The sequence below is a fragment of the Anas platyrhynchos genome, chromosome 3 (assembly GCF_047663525.1).
Source record: "Anas platyrhynchos isolate ZD024472 breed Pekin duck chromosome 3, IASCAAS_PekinDuck_T2T, whole genome shotgun sequence".
NCBI lineage: Eukaryota > Metazoa > Chordata > Aves > Anseriformes > Anatidae > Anas > Anas platyrhynchos.
In genome coordinates, this window is record NC_092589.1 from 25,215,632 (window position 1) to 25,235,009 (window position 19,378).

The 19,378-nt window shown below is 41.4% G+C and overlaps 1 protein-coding gene across 17 annotated transcripts in view; it reads right to left on the reverse strand.

Annotated features, from left to right (window-relative positions):
- The window catches only part of ENAH (ENAH actin regulator), a 111,017-nt gene that overhangs the window by 73,668 nt on the left and 17,971 nt on the right, over positions 1-19,378 (reverse strand). For 3 of the 17 annotated variants that reach the window (XM_072035552.1, XM_072035559.1, XM_072035557.1), the window contains one exon: positions 16,784-16,971. The exons of 9 other annotated variants lie outside the window; for them this stretch is intronic. In XM_072035552.1, coding sequence (XP_071891653.1) covers positions 16,784-16,794 — 11 coding nt within the window. In that variant the 5' untranslated portion in view covers positions 16,795-16,971. Of the gene's footprint in view, positions 1-3,266; positions 3,398-14,488; positions 14,760-16,783; positions 16,972-19,378 lie in introns of those variants that run through there. 5 more of the 17 variants (XM_072035553.1, XM_072035554.1, XM_072035556.1 and 2 more) reach the window with 5 other exon arrangements.

Here is a 19,378-nt window from a genome sequence, read left to right on the forward strand (position 1 = left end):
CGTAATTTTCAGCTTCCTTCAAGTGCACGGTCTACAAACAGAACAGGAACTTGTAAGAATTATGCTGAATTCAGGCAGCACACAGTTGTGAATCTAGCTGTTCCAAGTCTCTTGGCAGCCTGTGCACACTTCAAATAGTACAGCACATTGTATTTGGTTTACCACCCCTGTTGTTAAAGAACTTGAGAAATTACTGTTCTATAGTTTAAAAAGTAATTTTCCAAGTTAAAAAAAAAAAACTACCCAAAATTTTGGTTGCTTATAAGTAAGAGGAAAGAGTAACTCACAGTTAGAAAGTCATGTAATCTTAGTTGTATACTTACTCCTCTCACCTTTGCCACCTCTTTTAACAGACTTTCTGTCTTCAATAAATGGACTACCGAGTGGATGACCAGATACTATTTTTCTTCATCATTTCAATGCTCAGTGACTTTTTACACATTAGTCAAACCTTGTTCTGAATACCAAATGTAAAATCTACCTGAAGGTTATGCAGTCTCACTAAATATTACATTTGAGAAGCTCAAGCTTGAACACACAAGTTTTAAAAAAAAGTGAGTAAGGATTAGAAATTAAGGGATGAACAGATAGGAAATTGTTTTCTCCAATGGAGAGCTGAAGCACAATAACTGGTGCACCAAATCTGATCTCAATCATTTAATCCAAGATGACCTAGGGCCCTTTGCCTTCAATGCCCCTATGATGCTTTCTATGCTCTGAAGGATTAAGGAATACACTGAAAAAATTAACATTTTTAAGCTTAGGCTCCACAGTCTCAAGTTAGTTAAAAGGATAACAAGTCAGGAAATAACTAATAAGCATCTTGACAACTATGAACAACTCAACTACTACCAAAGGACAGAAACTCCTTAATATAGATAAAGTAGTCAGTTCTTACAGAAAACCACAAGACCATGATATGATCCTCTCGTCAAGTATTTCTCTTTCATGACAGGCTTTCCAACCTCTGCAACATAGAAAGACAACCAAGAAAGAAAAAAAAGCAGCCTTGAAACAACCACCTAATTCTTCCTGCAAATCAGAATCCAGCCACTACTGGGGGTGAGTTCAAGTACTTCAGAGAAGTGTTTACATAATTTGGCATTTGCATACAGGTATTAATAAACAAGAGCTGGTAGGTTAACGTGACGGACCACAAATACATTTGGAGGGAACAAAAGATTTTAAACAGTGTTTGTTCCTAGCTTTTTTTGTTAGTTTGTTTGGGGAGGGGTGTTTGTTGAGAGGGGAGGGGGGGAAATGTGTCTGCCCCAACTTTGTATTTTTGATTTTTCTTTAAGCTTGGGTGCTCTCAGCAAAATCACAGCCATTACCAGACTTGGAGAAAAAAGGAAAGGGGTAGGCTACATTACAACAAAAACTCAGTCAGTCTTCTAGCAACATTACAGTTGGAATTAGGATCTAATTAAATAACAGTAGAGGAGTACGTTAGAGAACTGAAAACAAAAATAAATGGATTTGTATTTTAAAGCTTTTAACTTGCAAGTGCTGTTTATCATAAAACCGAAGTGGTTTTAGAAGACCCATTTTCTACTTGGAGCTCCTTTCAGATGTACTTAAATAACCAACCTCAGCACTACTTACAACTTGCATCTCAAATCTCCAAGTTTCCCATGCATACACTAGACCTTCTGCACGTTAAAAATAAGATAGTTTCATTCAAGTTACAGATAAAGCAGCTTCACAACTGACCTACTTCCTCCCCACACACGGAGCATCCTCAAGAAGGTGGTTTTTTAAGTTCCTACCATTTCTTGTGCCAAAGGATACCACTAAAACAAGCCACTACAATGTTAAAAGCTACAGGCAATACTCGAATTTGTGACAATAATTCTGAAACAACAGCATGGATTCACTTTTCCAAATAAGAAGATAAAAAAAAAATGAAGTATCTCCTACCCACGTCATGACATCATTTCTCTGTAACAGAGCTCCATATTGATCTCACCCAATACAGAATGCCATGAGAGTGTTTTACATTGCATCAGACTCTGTTGTGTACACTGAGAGATTGTACTTACTGCTTGTACCTGGGAACATGCAATGCTTGAACGCTTAGCCCTGAATTAAGCAGCAAACTTATGGAAGAAAATGGTATTATTAAATACTGCCTTTCCTTTAGTGATACTTCATGCATCAGAGGCATATCCTTGGTAAAACAAGGAAGAGAACAGTACTACAAGGTATTTCTGGTTTTTCTTCAGGGTATTTCTGATGTTTCTTAACTTCATTTTGACTCCTCCACTTTTACTTTATCAAGAAGCCACACATAAGTACGCTTAACATTAAAAAAGACACGCTTACGAATCTGCTTCAGACTGACAACTGAAAGGGATGTTAGGTAGTGGCATATCTCAATTTTAAGAGCAGAAAAAGTAACAGTTTGACCTGCTTATTTTAGTGTCTAACTTAATTTCAGTTTAGATTTCATAAAATCAAAAATTTCAAAATCCAGAACAAAATTCAGAGAAGCGCTTAAAAATAAGACCTGTTAGTGTATAGGATAAATGTCGTATCAGGTAAGACAGTGCAATTTTATTCGTACAAGCACAGTAAGAAGTATCTGCAGCTTTCAAATTCTGTATTTGCCATTCATGCAGCATGACATTTTTTTGAAGCAAAGATCAAATTAACGTCCTCCTAGCCTTCAGATATTATTTCTGACTTCTTTTCCACTATGAAAGTCTAATTTGATTATGGAATAATGCCTTGCCAACACTGTCATTTATCCATTACCGGTTTGAGAGGCACAGAACCTAATTTCCCCCAAACGCATCTTTAGCATTCCGGAATCCATCCATCTACAGTCAATGGGGGGAGGCTGAAGAGTTTGGATGCTGCCACTGGTTGTTTTTTTTGGGGGGAGAGCCTTGGTTTCAGACAGGGAAGGGAGATGTCAACATATTCAAATATCAAAGTTGATTCTAAACATTAAAATTTAACTGGATTTTTTGATTTGAAGATTCATAGAGCATACCACCTGCGTTAACTTTCTCTGCATCATGTTTCAAATGTTTTCAAAATTCATAGCCTGAGGTTTTTCCAGAGAAGAAATGCCTCCCTTTTGAAGCCTTAGCATGTTGCTTGGCAATATCATCCCACCCCCAGGAACACAACCGTCGGCCCTTTTTGTCTGCCTGTGCCACACAGGTGTCCCATGCATGCAGCAACAAAGAAAGGCCGTGCAAGCGTGCCGACGTGTGCGCGGTCACAGCAAGCCCCAGAACACAACCTGCGATACATACTTCGTCCTACAGTCCTGCAGGAAGTCAGCAACGTGGCCTCCTGGTAGAGCATAAACCGAACGTGCAGAGCTGTGTGCAGGGAATACAGATTGAATACACCCTGGACTAAGTGACATTCTGCTTGTCGCATAGCAACAGGAACCCACTGCAGAAAAACAATATGCAACTTTTTTTTTTTTTTTTTCCACTTGCCAAGCTCCCGTTAACCCCAGCCATCCTGAGAACCAGAACGTCCCCGGAACAAACGAGGATCCGAGGCACACCACCTAACTTTTTACATTTAAAAAATTCTGTGTATTTAAGTGGTCGGAAGACACGGTGAGACAAAGTTCACAGCTACACTGAACGTGGCCAGCAATGCTTCATTTCTACAGTAACGTCCAAGAAGAATTTCTTTAGATGCTCCGAATCTCTGTTCTTAAGAGAGGAATGCTTTCATCGTTTTATGCCAGACTTTTGTCCCACTAAACACAAAACAAAAGCTCTCAAATTCTAGAAGAAAAGCCCGTGGCTTTGTTTCAAAGTAGTTCTGCTTCATTTTGTTTGGGGATTTTTTATTTGTTGCAGGGATTGGTTTTGTTTTAAAGAGGAAAAGTTTAAACTCAGAATACATTGAATTTAAGATCTGTAATGAGTTTTGAAGCAAAACTATGTGTGGACATTTAAACTGTTCCTCTTGTTTGGAGGGAAAGGTTTTGATAAGCCAATATGAATTGCATGAAGTCTCTTCCCCTTCCCCCAGAAGTGGTGAAATTGGGATCACTCAACTGGCTTGGAAATTGATACATTGCAAAGCATATGAAAACATGGACTATCAATCTCCTCTGGTATTTTGCTTTCTTCTTTTTCAAAGCCATTCCCAAGACAGACAGTGGTATTTTGCCAAGAGTTACAAAGGATATCTCTCATGATTGATCTTTGGGGGTAAGTTCAGTCCCCCCAGACCCACCCCAACTAGAGACATACTTCTTCATCGGGAGCTCTTTCAGCTCCCAAAGAAAAATGCAAGACTTCAAATAAATGGGTGATGAATACTATGCCTAGAAGCATATAAATAAATCATCGAACCTGAAAGGATTCCTGAAAGTTACATGGACAGTTCAGTCTTCATCCTAACATCATTTACAAAGTATAATTTACTTGAAGCAAAAGTTAAGGAAAGCAAAGCCTTACTATATAAGGCCTAGGTAATGGAAATCATGCCCTTAACAAAGTTACATATATTTCCCAATTCATAATAGCTCAGGATTTCCCCTTCATTACTGTCACTTGCCTCCTGCTGTATTCCAAACTGTGGAGCTGCAGCAGGGTCCAGCTGGAAATCTGCTACCTGCCCACCAAACACAGGACGCACAGGTTCACACCTAGGCAGCACGCGGAGGCTAACAGTACACATCAGGAACAGGGAGTTTCCTTTAGCACTGGGACAGGAAGCAGGGAGGGAGAAGAGGTTGCTTGTTTTGCATCCACCGTCCCTCAGAACAGGGATGCACGTGCACTGAAGGTAAGATATTTACAGCACCCAGAGAAGGCTTAGATACACACACCTCTACCGTGCGATGACTAACTAGGGACCTCAACAGGGCAAAGATAAAATCCTACTATTAAGTATTAGTCATGCCTGAGATGCAACCCTTTCCACGCACCCTAGAGATTTACCTATGTATTTATTCTAGTGACCAAGACCACCTCTCTGTAAAAATAATGCAGATGGGCTTCTCAAACAAACCATGCTGAACGTCTCCTCTGCTCATTTCCAGTAGTCAGATAATTCAAAGGAAAATACACTCTCACACACAAACAGTAACATCTGAAAAGGATTTTCACCCTTTTCACTTTGACATCTTTCTCTGCAGTGCCATCTCCACTTCCTCTATGCAAGCATCACGGATCCATAGCAGTACAAAACCAAGTGACAATTTAAATAGGATCCTACATTTGCTGACCTGCTTTGAAGCATCTAATTCTTCACTTTTTTGGCTAAGAATTCAAAATTACAAGCTACCCATAAAAAAAAAAAATAAAAAAGCACAATATCTACCTGTATGTGCAGCATGCCTGTCACAATCTACACAGTACAAAACCTCCACATGGTGTCTCCAAAGAATTGAGTAATTTTCTCAAGAAATGAGCACTCGAACATCTGAAAACTTGTATGTGTCCCATTCCCTATCAATACAGCTGCTGATCCAGTAAGAGATACTGCCTCCCCTTATAAAACCTTTGTCTTGTTTATATTCTCAGAGCAACACAGCTACAGCAACAGTGCTCATAACCTACAAAACCACCTTTGTGTTTATCTTATTGCCATCCATTTGTGCACTTAGCTATTGTTGGGAATAGTGGCAGGGACACAGGACCTTTCTATCACTGAATAAGAAATATACAGCAAATAAGAAATGTACAATAGTATCCATCAGTTTAAAAGCTGCCTTTAGAGTATAGCAAACCAAGAAGTACAAGATTGACTAATCTTCTTACAGGTTGGAAGAATAATGTAAGACATCAGAAAAATACAAAATGAAGCCCCAGAACACAGCAGTACAGGTTTCCTCACCTCATAACACGGTTGTGAAGTTGGACGAAAAGTCAAGCAGCAACCATTTTAGAAGCAATTCATGTATGGTGCAATTAACTAAGCTGGTCACTAAGGACTACTGGATTCATCACACAATGTTATGGAAACCAGGACAAGCAACAGCACTACCACAATCCTTGAGATTATACCATAAAATCTTTAAGTTGCAAATTTAATATACTTCTTCATTTATTCTCCATTTCAGACCAAATGGTTTGTTCCTGACATGCAAGGCAGGTCAACATTAAAAGCATATTTCATACACGCACACAGAGAATGGAGGCACAAAGTATCATCTGCTTCCTGTGCCATCCTGATGTTCCACTTACATCAGAGTGATTTGGCTAAATAAACCAGCATGTACTGCTAAATTAAAATGTAACAGCAGCTTCTTGCATTCTGATCACATTTCAAGCTTTTCTAATCAAAGCAGGAATATTCTGAACTAGGGAAAAAAGTATCTCTGAACCTTTAAAAAAGCAGTATTTTTTGCTAGAGTACACAACTACAGCCAACCTACACATGCTCTGAAGTAGTATGTTTACTGATTAGACTTACACGCAAAGATCATGTGCATGAGGTTCAGCAGTGATCATTTTCATTACAGTACCATCGTTCACTACTTTATCATCTCTGTCATAAACAGGTTTATTTGGATTATGTTTCACTGCAAAGTATGGCCACACCTTTTATTTTAGGCCACAGATAACCATTTTTAGTCTGAAGTTGTAAAATTCATTTAACTTAATCTACAGCAGCCAATTAGTTTTCTAAAAATATGCTTTGTGACTGCATTCCAAACCAGTACGAGTTTTATAGTAAAGCTTCACTGTGTTCAATTTCAAGTCCAAATTCAACAAGCTGTTACCTTACGCTAAGTACTTTCATAGAAGAGTCAGCATTGTTCAATGGACTGAGGTTTGCCAAAAGGCTGGTACGCTTTCCTGAAATATCAGCAGGAGTTTAACACGGGAGAGGAAATAAAATGTACACATCACTATGCACTGTTTATAAAAGACACTAAGCTTTTGAAAGAGAGCAAAGAAGGGAAAAGATTTTAATAGAATAAAACAATACAGCAAGAAAACAAGTCATCAGAGGCAGCAGCATTTATTTTTTATTGTAATGAATCACTGACATGAACAGCCACAGTAACTAGAAGAGACAAATCCTTGCTAGCCTAGAGTTGGAAGCTTGGTGCCTGAAAAACAATCCCCCCCCCGCCCCAAAGAGCTATTTCAAGAGCTAGCGACTTGAAGAAGCAACACTACTAGGTTCAAGGCACAAATTTACACAGAGCATATGCTGAAGTTTGATTTGCAAAGAGCCAAACAGAAAGTTGAATGTAACCTAAAAATACCAGCCACCTCTTCCCTCCAATGCCAGTAAAAATACCACTAATACAGCAGTATTGGAAGTTTTCTTGGAAATGCATGAAATACAACAGAACCTCAATCACTTTCCCCTTTAGTATTTACATTTTCAATCCATACAGTAAGAACAATGCAACTTAAATGGAAATCTCCACAAAACCATATCTGCTACTGGCATATCCAAAGGCATACTGCCTTACCCAACTGAAACATAAAGCATTCACTTCCTCAACTGTGAGGAGACCACAGTAAAACATTCCCTTAACTACATCACCACCAAAGTGTTTCAGTTAGAAATCTGTTAGCAGTGTCATCTCCAAGGAAGTGGAGGATGACAGTAGTCAGTAGCCTAAAAAAAAAGCATTAAATCGTATTTTAGGATTCTGCTTTAAGAACAACACAAATTGACTTGAGAAAGAAAATACTCCTCCAGCTGCTATAAAACTGCAAATATAACAGAGGCTTTACCTACACTAATTATTACTTATTCCTTTATTATTCTGCTAAATTCAAAGTTTTAAAACTTTTTTTTTTTAATTAGATAGCCCATTTACTTCAAACATACAACACCCAAAATTCACCTTCTTTATGGAATCTGCAAGTATCGATTACTTTAGGATCTAATTCAGGAAACTGACACCAAGTTTCAAATTTGTGAATAAAAGAAGAATGAGAGAATGTTTGAAACAACATCCTTCCAATCTTATTTGTGCTGCAAACTAGGAGTTCAGGGTTATTTCTGGCAGCACACCAGTCCAAAAAAACAACATTTCTGTATCACGCTCCAGAGTGCAATCAGTTTCCACTTTTTCCCCCCATACCTCAGGGGGTATCAACTTTTTTTTTTTTTTTAAACCACATTTAGAAAAACAGTAACATAAAAAAACATAATACCACCCCACAAATTCAGAGATACATACTAGTTTGGGACTAAACTTTAAAAAAAAAAAAAAAAAAAAAAACACTTTTTCCTCCATATAAGCAAGCTTTGCCTAGAGAATTTTCCATATGCATAACTAAGAGAAGATTTTTTTTTCCCTGAATATTTATCATTGAAGTTTTATTGTGTGTACCTTCTCTTTTGTCTAAGTTAACCCCACCTAAAGATTACTCAAGCCGTGTACTTACTACTTCTCACTTCAACTGAGAAGACAAAGCACACTACCAATTCATCTAATGGCACAGTGAACTTTTCTTCACCAGGCTGGCACTGGCATTTGGGCAGCAAACCCCAGAACTCCACATTTTCTCACTAGGAGCAGTCCCATAAGCTGCCTGTACGTGTCCACAGAATTACGACATAAGGAGCACCGGGTGCGTAACACTGCCAAAAGGTGTCAGGAATGATTTCCCCATTTTTTTCAGGAACTTCTAAAGCATTAATTGTGAAATAGCTACGGTAAAGCAAGATGTGCAATTAGTGACACTGGGCAGGTGGAGGCTTATCAATCATTAGAGCAATTAAACAGCAGTAGCTGAAATAAAATTGCACATTTTCATCTAAAGCCTGTCTCTATACAGTACTTTAAACCATGGCAAGGAAAAACAAGCTCAGTTACTTGGATATAATTTTTTCTTCTTAAAGTTAGAAATTTTTTAATTTAAAACTAGGTGTTGCAGACATCTCTAAAAGGGAAAAAGGATTACATATGTAGTCCAACAAAAAGAGCTATACACAAACTAGTTACTTTCCAGATTTGTGATAACACCGGGTAAATTAAAGCCACTAGGGCCACAGCACTGGCTTTCCATGTGGCAGGTTTAAGTATTGTCAGATAGAAAAGTGGCTTTGCTCCCTTATTAGTCCCAAGGGAGATGCCAATGTCCCAAGAACACAGCACAGTTTTATACAATTCACAAAGACTGGCAGGGAAAAGGAAGGGTGGGGTGGTGAAGGATCATCAAAAATTACTTAAGAATACTGAATCTGTTCAAGAAGGTTTGTATGACTTATGCTTACTTTTAGCTACTGCTAAAAAATCACTTTTTCTTTTTTTCCCAATCAAATGGGAAAAAATGGTCTCTTTTGCTTTCTCTCAGCACTAAAGCCCAAACCTGTCTAGATGTTTGGAGAGCTGGCATATGTATTCCTACACTGATGAGTGGAAGCAGGCATGAACTGTCAAGAGCAATTCCAGATGAAAGGTCACAGTAAAGAAGAGAATAATATCTGTTTCACAAAATACATTTGCTCTCTAGTAATGAAAGCAAATGACTCTATCCAGCAGTTCAATAACCCACTTCTACAATAGTTCTGCATGAATTGCGCTGGCACGGCAAGCAGCAGTCCTCATTACTAAGTATTTCCAATCATATGCCCGAGGCACTGCAGATACGTCACTCAGGGCGTGTGTTGGGGAAGGCATCCACTGAAACAGGTGCTGAAAGAATAACCTCTTCACACAAGCGTAGAAAAAAGGCTTTCGTTAAATAGCAGGCTGAAGTAGGAAGCCAACCAACTTGGTCTTGTTTTCTGACCTCCAGTAACAAACGATATGAAGCCCTGGATCAGAGTCAAGAAAACATGTGTATACAGCATTCCAGAGAGCATTCCTGATTTATACACTCCCAGACTATTTCTAATTTTTAGAGGCTGACAACATAATTGGTAAGATGGTCATAAATAGCTTTTGAAAAAAAAAAAAAAGTGATTCATGCATCCTCCATTCACACAGTAATCTTTTAAAGACTTACACTTTTACTATCAAAAAAAAAAAAGTCACTAATCTCTATCCAGATACCTTGAGGGTAGAACAGTTGTCAGATTCCCTATCAGGTGGGCAGAAACAACCAGTCCAGAAATTACTTTCAATTGTCACAGATAAAACACAAGCTAAAGTCTGCACTTCTATCAGACAGATGACTCAGTCCATCTGTTAGTTTACTTAAGAAGACGGAAAGTAACCTGAATTCCTGTACCCACCTGAAAAAAACTGCCTACACCTCCAATGCTGCTCTTGAGACATGAACAATTTTTAGGAAGTATATTGGTTCCCATTATGAAGACCCGGTCCAAATTATTGGCCTGCTTACACTTCCAATAGTTTGTCAAATACCTCTCAACTGAATTAAGCTTTCTAGTTCAAATATACTATTTATGCATGTATTAGATGTATTAATAAAATGTATAAAGGCAAAATTCCAAAGCATTGCCCTACATTTGGATGCACACAGTAACTTAACATTGCCACTGAAATTAATGGCTGCTTCTGCTCTCATATTTTACCTTGAGTAGCTGCAGTTATTGCAGTAGACTGAACTATATACTACTGTCACTACTAACATAATGGTCTTGTATACCTACTTGTCTAGGAAAACTACAAAACATACATGGGATCCTTCAAGAATTCCTAGTCCTAATGAAGGATGTGTTTTTGTTACTTCTGCAAGGGCTTTCACTCCTGTATTAAAGACATTAAAAAAAAAAAAAAAAAAAACAACAGGGAGTATAATATCAAACATATTAGCACAGAATTTAGAGTATAATGAAGGCTTACTAACCCCAGCACAAGATACAGACTTAAGTAACCAAGTATATTCTAGAGCAACATACCTGAGCAGAAAAACTACTGAATGTGAGTAGAAATTTTAATGAGACCACAGATTTAACTTTTTATTTTGAAAAAACGAGTGAGGGTATGACATGATTTCCTAAAACGAAAAACATCTGCAGCAATTTAGCTGTTTGCCCCATCTAAATATATAATAAACCTTCACACACACAATATGCATAGAAGCCTATCAAACATAAATGTCAGCTACAAATATGAGTTAAGAAATGAATATTGGTGCCCAGTGAGAAGGTAAGAGGCAACAGGCACAAACTGAAGCACGGGAATTCCCAGTTGAATATGAGGAAATATTTATTTACTGTAAGAGTGACAGTGCACTGGCACAGGTTGCCCGGCGAGGCTGCGGAGTCTCCTTCTCTGGAGACATTCAAAACCCGCCTGGATGCCATCCTGCACAGTGTGCTCTAGGTGACCCTGCTTGGCAGGGGGCTGGAGCAGATCATCTCCAGGTCCCTCCCAACCTCAACCATTCTGTGATTCCGTGAGCTCTACAAACAATGGAATTTAAAAAAGATCTAAAATAATACTGTTTCTTTCCCAGTTCTGAAACCCTGAAACTTGGGTAACAAAACAAGATTAAGCAGTCTGCTTTCTCACTAGCACACTAATGAAAAACAATTCTTTCCCACACAAAGAAATGGATGCAGAAACCCCAAGAGAAAGCAGTACACAGTTTGATTTAAAAAGTCAGCATCTCAGGAAGCTCATTTATTTTTAGAGTAAGCATACAAAATGAGCTAGATACCAAAAAATAAAAACTTAAGATCAATCAGTTAGCCTTCACTGCAGAGTCCCAACTGCACCAGTAGTTATGTTCTTCAGCTTTTATAACACAGATTTCAACATAGCCTTCGCTATCATTCTGTTTACACATGAGCTTCTTGTATAAATACAATGGGAAGCTACGCTATTCCTAGAACAAGGGCACAAAATTGTGCTGCTATTTATACTTTGACTACTTTTTCCCAGCACCACATTCCATTTGGCTAGCAAATGGAAATCTCACCGAATACACCTATTTCTGGGTTCCTATTATAAGTCCGTTCAGGAAACGACATTAAGAGCAGTACTTTGTCAGCTAGCCACAATACAGTAAGAGAAATGGGTGTTCATCAAAACCAACTGTTTATCTAAAGCTGGGGGGTGGCTGTTCAAGTTGTGTCCTGAACTGAATCACTTCATTCTTGGGCTAGACCTTTTAACTGGGATGCTTAATATTAAGTCTAATAAATGTTATCGGCCACCTGCAACCCTAACAGATGCTGCCCAAAGAGCATTTAAATTTGATTCAAATACAAAACAGACTACTGCAAGAATTAATTCTTGTGTTCAACTTGTGCTGTGATGTTGGCATCTTACTGAGTTCTTACTTCACAATATAAAGATGCTGTCTACGACGATGTTTCATTTTACCTACCCTAAGGACAACTAGTTTGCTTTTTAGCAACTGATCCTCCAAGCAGCCTAGACAAGAGGTGAGGCCTTAACATGAAATTATCATGATCGTGTCAGGTTTGACATGGCCAAAGATTGGGTTCTCACACATGTAGGCACCAAAGGGCATTACAGAAACTGAGGGTTTTTTTCTGGGAGGGGGTGGGGGAGCACCCGCCTCATCTCAGAATGACTTCTGATATTTTATTTCTTTTTATATTAATTGGAGCACCAACTGCATACGTACCTATGGAACAGCAATAGCAGAATGCGGTTTATGCATTGCAGGAAACCATCAACATCATTCATGTCAAAAGCATATTTTTAGTAATACCTGCACGTAGAAGAGCTATATAGGAAGCACTGGTCACTTATCCTATCCACCTCCTCACTCCTCCCCCATCAGGACTTGCCTTAACCAGCAAATACACGTTAAAATTCATTGCTCAAACATAATAGGGTGTGCAGATATTGGTTTAAACATGTTTCAGAAATATAGCGTCAATCCGAGTCTAAACAAGTCCAAAGGGAGAGCGTGCAGTGAAAGCTTGCCATTGTACTGGAGCTGGACCAATTAAACAAAACCGAGTCAATTTAATGGTGCCTCTGTAGAGAGGAAAATACTGCTTTAACCACATCGTTTTCGTAACTTGTGTAGTTTAATTGGTACAGCTTGCTTCTTTTTTTTTTTTTTTTTTTTCTTCTCCAAAAGCTTTGGAATCGAGCCTCTGGAGTCAGCTTTCTTCAAAACACCCCATGGCCACTCAGCGAGCCCATTCACCTCGCAGTGGAGCTTCCCTCTTACCAGCCTCACGTTGCGTACTCTGGAGCAGGTAGGAAGTTTCAGGCACACAACCAGATCATTTGCCGACGTTTACTAACTGCTTGAAGCCAACGAATCAAATCACCTAAATAAGCAACCTAAGGGTAGGTTCAACACAGGCACTTTCCTGTTGTGCTGGTTAAGAGGAACATTGTGCTGCCTCTGAACTGGCATGAGCCCTAGGACACACGCAGTTACATCAGCGAGAGCACAGACTTGCTGGTAGGGCTTACTTCACTCAGCATCAACCACACATTCCAAGTATATTTTTTTTTTTTTTTGCCTGTATAGAAACCAAATTTATACGGGGCTTCTCAAGATGTTTGCATCAGCCTTTGTGAGGTTAGCGTCAACTCAGTACGTTAAAGATTATCGAAATAAAACCGCTGCGTTAGAAGGAGCTGTAAGGTTTTGTACGTTGTAACTTTGAACTTGCGGGGCATCATCTCCAGAGTCATATGGGAAAGGGAAAATAAAGTATGCTAACACAAAATGAGGGTTGAAATAATGGAGTATATAAATACTTGGTGTTAACAAAGAAGACCGGAGGGAAATACAGGAGTAAAGTTTGGTCTGAAACAGGGGGGGACCTCGCCACGCTTCCAGCCTCAAGGCTTTGCACGGAAGGTGTGGACACACGGTGGGGGGGGGGGTGGGGGGGGCACAAGAAGTTGGAAAAGGTGACTGGGATTCCGCTGTGCCCCGCAGGGAGCACAAAGGAGGGCCCGCTCCCAGCGCTGCACCCCCGGGGGCAGCGCCCGGCGGGGCCAGGCCTAGGCGGAGCGCGGAGCCTGGGAGGCAAAGCCAAGGGGCGAGGAGCGGCGGCAGGAGCCCGGCCCCAAATGAATGAGCCCGCAGCGAGCCCGCGGGGCCGGGCAGGGCAGGGCTTGGGGCTGAGGCAGGGGCTGAGGAAGGGGCTGGGGCTGGCGGCGGCCGCCCCGAGCCCCTGAGAGGAGCGGGCAGCCCCCAGCCCCCCGCCCCCGCCGATCGATCGCCCGGCCGCCGCTGCTGCAATGCAACACCCGCCGGTGCCGGGGGGGGTGTGGGGAACGGGGAAGGGAAGAAAGGAAGAAAGGGAAAGGCTGAAAGCCGCCGGCACAGCCCGCTCTGCCCTGCCCTGAGGGGCCGCCCCGGGCCCGCTCCCTCTCCCCGCAACTCCGCCGCGGGGGCCGGGGCCGTTGGTGCCGTTGGTGCCGTTGTGGCCGTTGGTGCCGTTGTGGCCGTTGGTGCCGTTGTGGCCGCCCTTCCCCCACGCGGCGCTAACAATGGAGCCCTCCCCCACCGCGGGGCTCCCCCCGGCCCGGCCCCCGCCGCCGCCTCCTCCTCTTCGTCCTCCTCCTCCTCCTCCTCCCCGAGCCCCCCGCCTCAGGCTGCCGCGGACCGTTAGCGCCGGGGGCCCCCCGACACCTCCACCACCGCCGCCACCACGGCCACCGCCTCACCTCATGGCGCTGCCCGGCGTGGCGGAGCCGCTGCCGCTCCCTCGCTCAGCTCCGCGCTGCGCTGCTCCTCAGGGGCCGGCGCCTCAAGGGACAGCGAGAGCCGCGGCTGCCTCAGCGCCCGCCCGCCTCCCTCCGCCGCCACCGGGCCGGGCCACAGCACCGCGGGGCGCCGGGGGCGGGACGGGCCGGAGAGGTGGGGGAAAGGGGCGGGGAAGAGCCAACACAGGCAGGGGGAGGGCGAGGGGAGAGCGGGGGAGGCCGGCGGCACCGCCGGGGCCGGGGGAGCGGCGGGGAGGGCGGGGCGGCACAGCACAGCCCACGCCCCCCGGCAGGGTACGGGGAGAGCGGGGGGGGGGAAGGAGGCCGGGCCTCAGGTGCGGCGGCGCCGGCGGAGGCAGCCCTTTGTCCTCGGCAGCCGCGGCCCCTCCGTCATTAAAAACGATTAAAAGCGAAATAATTGTGTGTGGCTCGATGGTTTACTTCATGAATCCTTAGATTTTTAGCTGTGAAAAGGTGTAGAGTTGTATAAACACATGTACACACACAGATATGTATATACACACACGCATACACACACACACACACATATACACGCACACACACACATATATACGCACACACCTTGACATATTTCTGATCCAGGTGCCATTTCATCCACACATTTACCACAAGTCTCACCTGCCTGGCCCCCCACACACCCCTCAGGGTCAGCACACTGCCCCGGTGCCAGGCCCGTCCACCAGAGGAGCACAATAAATGCACCCTAAAGCCCGTCAGGCTGAAAAAACATGAAAAGAGCAGCTGTTAGGAAATACCAGCTCAGAAATGAGAGTGATGGGCTCTGAAATGGAAGCGAAGGAATACCGGTTTAATAAGAAAGGTTTGCATGTTTTTACTGGCATAGGGATGATGTCAATGAAAACGCATCTGTAGAGGTGAATCACAAAATGCAGATGAGTAATCAGAAAAGCAGCATCATGCTCTTAAAAATTAAGTGGGTACCATTGACAACAATGTTCACACGGTCTGAAATAAGGGACTCGACTGAATCTGACACTTATCTTAATACACTTATCTTAATTGCTCCCATTAAATATTCAGGACGTTCATGACTGACCGTGGACCTTAAGAACCTTCAAGAATCAATCGTGTGTTTTCCAAGGTCTGGGGTTACTGTATCCCCAGAATGTCCTCCAAATAAAAGCTTTGACAAGTAAGCCATTCTGGCAGTGAAACGTATCTTGGAGGCAGCCAAATATAATTGTGAAGATCTATACCTAACATACATCCATGCATCTTACAGATATATCCAGGATAGATATTTAACTGGCTCTAGGAGATACACCAGCAGAAGGAATGTGAAGATGTTTGGGAAAGGATTCTGTTCTGAGATCCCATTTGTTCAACACTAGAAAAAAAAATCAGGATGCTGATGGGACTGTTCTGATGTGACTGTTTGGTTATACTAGTCAAATCTAAAGGAACTTTGACTGTGACATATATATAAAAACACTGAAAGTATGCCTGAGCAACAAGTCTGCCTGAGAGGGAATGAAAAGAGCCAGAAACTGTTACTCCTTAAAATAATAATAATAATAAAAAAATCATTATTATATTTCCAGCTGTTAGCCAAACCAGACATGGTTATAGCTTGATTTCTCAAGGCATACTGTGTGGTACAATACAATTTGTAAAAATGCCAGAAGAACCATTTTGCATGCTGGTATCACAGATGTCACCAAGTGCAAAGTCATGCTGGACACTAGCTTAGTCTAAATCCCACTGAATTAATCTGTAACAAAATATTAAATCTTTAGGAACTCATATTGGTTCTATGAGAAGCAGGGGAGCCAAAATGAATTAGGGCAGAAATCAATTATAAATGTTGAGTGTGTTTTTATTTCCAGGTCCATTTAGCAATGTTAGTGTCAAGAAATTAAAGCAGTCTAGCAGAAAAATGAGTTAGGGCCATGTATATATTTATGGTTCTGGATTACGTATTGAGAAATCTGCAATTTCTTGTAACTGGCCCACGTGTTCCCAAGCTGCAATCATTAGATGTGTCCAAGTCACTTTGTGCAATTCTACCATCATCCTTCTCAGCATCTTTTGCAGCATAGCACGGGTGTTAATGCCCTCCAAATCACACCCCACCTCCCTCCTTTCTCCACAAAAAGAATGTGGCAGAAGCCTTGGTTGCTGATGGTGTCACGCTGCTAACCTTGGGCTGCTGACAACTTAAGAGGCAGGGGCATATAATGTCTCTTCTAATTTGTGTTGAAGTTGTGTTCATACCTTCCTTCCATGGGATCCAAGCAGCTCAGAGTACCCAAAAGCCACTTTGCAATGATCCCTTTTGCATTTCCCGTTGCTCAGCTGAAACCGAAGACTGGAATTCAGATGTTTCCGATGGATGAGACAGCTCGGGTTGAGTGGTATGGTGCGTCTCTGCTCCGAACAAACCAGTGGAGGCCTTCTGAATGCTAGAGAAAAGGATCACCAAGGCATAAACCAGAAGAGAATGTGTTTCTGTTTAGCATCAGCCAGATGCAAGAGGTTTGGCAGGCTACTCCTGAGCAAACCCAGCTGAGTCTGGTCTCATATCATCACCATGGATCACCCTCAATACAAGGTCATGAGGAGAATGTGTGACTAATGTTCTGGAGTCATTGGGGGAATCCAAAAGCTTCAAAAAGCATAGTAATCCATCCTCTCACAGCAAGGTTTCCCCCATTTTCCCTGAAACAATCTTCCATTTTACAGTCTTTGTTTCTCTGGAAAGTCTGTTTGTATTTAAGACAAAAAAACAGCTGAGATCTTCACATGTCTCATTATAGTTAGTGTCCTAGGACAGCAGCGTTCACACAAGATCACTTTGGCCTTCTTTAATGCTCTGCAAACAGCATAGTGTAGGATGTGAATCAGAGAGGTTTCTGCAGTGGGGGGAGTGGGTTACTTTGGGGGAGAATGTTGTTTGTTTTGTTTTTTGAAAGTTATTGTTCTTTTTTAGTTAATGTGTCTAGAGTTCGTTTTTTAATATGTAGGAAAAGATTTTTTATTTCTATTGGAATTATTCTCTGTACAGCTAATACAGAAAGAAAATGCAATTTACGATATAATAGAGGTGAGAGAATTGCAACAACAAAGCACTTTCAGAGAGAAAGCTAATACCTTCTCTTTGGTGATAGTGGCAGGATTTCCAAAAATAAATGGTGGACCAAAAGAAAATGGCTCTGTCAGTACACTCCTGCTAACATCTGAGATTATCAAAACAGAAGTCAGTTATGTAATTTAATATATTATTTTCATCACTGATTATGTTAATCTAATTTATAAATATATATTTTGCTCTCAACCAGACACAGAGATGACGTCTATACCAACTCCATGGATTTGAACAAGATGAGGATCAGACTATTATAAAGATAGTTAAAATGTACTGTAATTCTTTTCGTCCTTTCTTTACCTCACTCCCAAGTAATTTTTGATTTCAGGTTGCCATGAGTCAGCTGACTGCTGAAGTGTTGCGTAGCGCACCATTCAGGGTGTTTTAACCAAAGACTCTTTAGCTTTATTTATGAAATTATGCAGTATTTCTCAACCATCTTCTAGGGGAAGAAGGGTAAACTATCTCAAAAACTCGTTAAGAATGCTAAAACAATTATAATTACTGGGATGAGTCAGCAGATAACTACAGCAGTAGTCAGCAACGTCTTTTCGTAATGGAACACTATTTTTGTTTCATTGTAAAAAAGAAAAAAAAAAAAAAGGCAAAGTAACATCACCAGAAAAAGAAGTAAATCCTTTACTATCAAACATAGTCTTCTGAGTCCTAAATGCGAATCTCAGTCTTACTGCCAGCAGACCCTGCTCCTCATTATACAAGTAAACAATTTATAGATCTTCCATCAAGCATGACTGAAGAGGAAAAAAAATAACAGCCGAAGCTTTCCACAGTGTCTTTCCACCAAAGTTCCTAAAAGTGTTCCTCATAGTGTCAAATAGCATCATAAAATCTAACCATAAACCTCTGTAGATGTGAGGCTGGAGTATGGTATGTTTCTTTCAGTCTGTTCCCAGTAGACTGAAATACTTAAGCAAAAATTCCTTGAATAAAATTGGATTGCTTCCCCCTTCCCCCTCCCCTCCCGAATTATTACGAAAAGAATTTGTATTGTGCTGTAGGTGATTCGGTGAGGGCTGAAGTCTCTTTTTGTATAAGTACAATCAAATGTAAATCAATGCATAGAAATGCTTTTCTGACATTCAGATAAAGTATGATTGTTGTTTTGACCCTTGTCTTTCACTCACCTCCTCTCTGCTGCTGACTTTTGTAGTTTCTGAGGTGACATTTTGATTTAGGACCACTGCGATAGACCAATCTCATCTTCCTCCATCTAATTTTCTGCTCTTATCCCCTAACGGTCTTATTTGCCACCAGTCTGCATTCTTGTTATGCATTACCAATAAAATTTATTCATTACATTCTTTGCTCTCCCTTGCTAATGTCTCAGAACAAATTGTACTCTGCTGCTGTATCTTATGCTGGAGTAAAGTCCAGGCACAAAGCTGGCCCAGGATTTGGTTAAGATGGTTTTGAGTCATCTTACTACTCTGTATGAGTTATGCTTTACGTTCCTTAACTACAGCCATGGATTTGAGCCATTATTAATTAGCTATTATTAATAATTGTTAAGTGCCTACAATGCACTTGTAGCATTTGGGAAAAAAAAAAAAAAAAAAAAGACTTCTTTCTTAAAAGAGTTATTACTCTTAAAGAGATGCCTACACTGCAGCCCTTCGTATCCAAGCTAGCTTTAATACTTGGCTCTGTTGCCTTGTATTAGTTATCTGCTGCATTATAGCTGAAACAGCCCTGAGCCCTGCAAA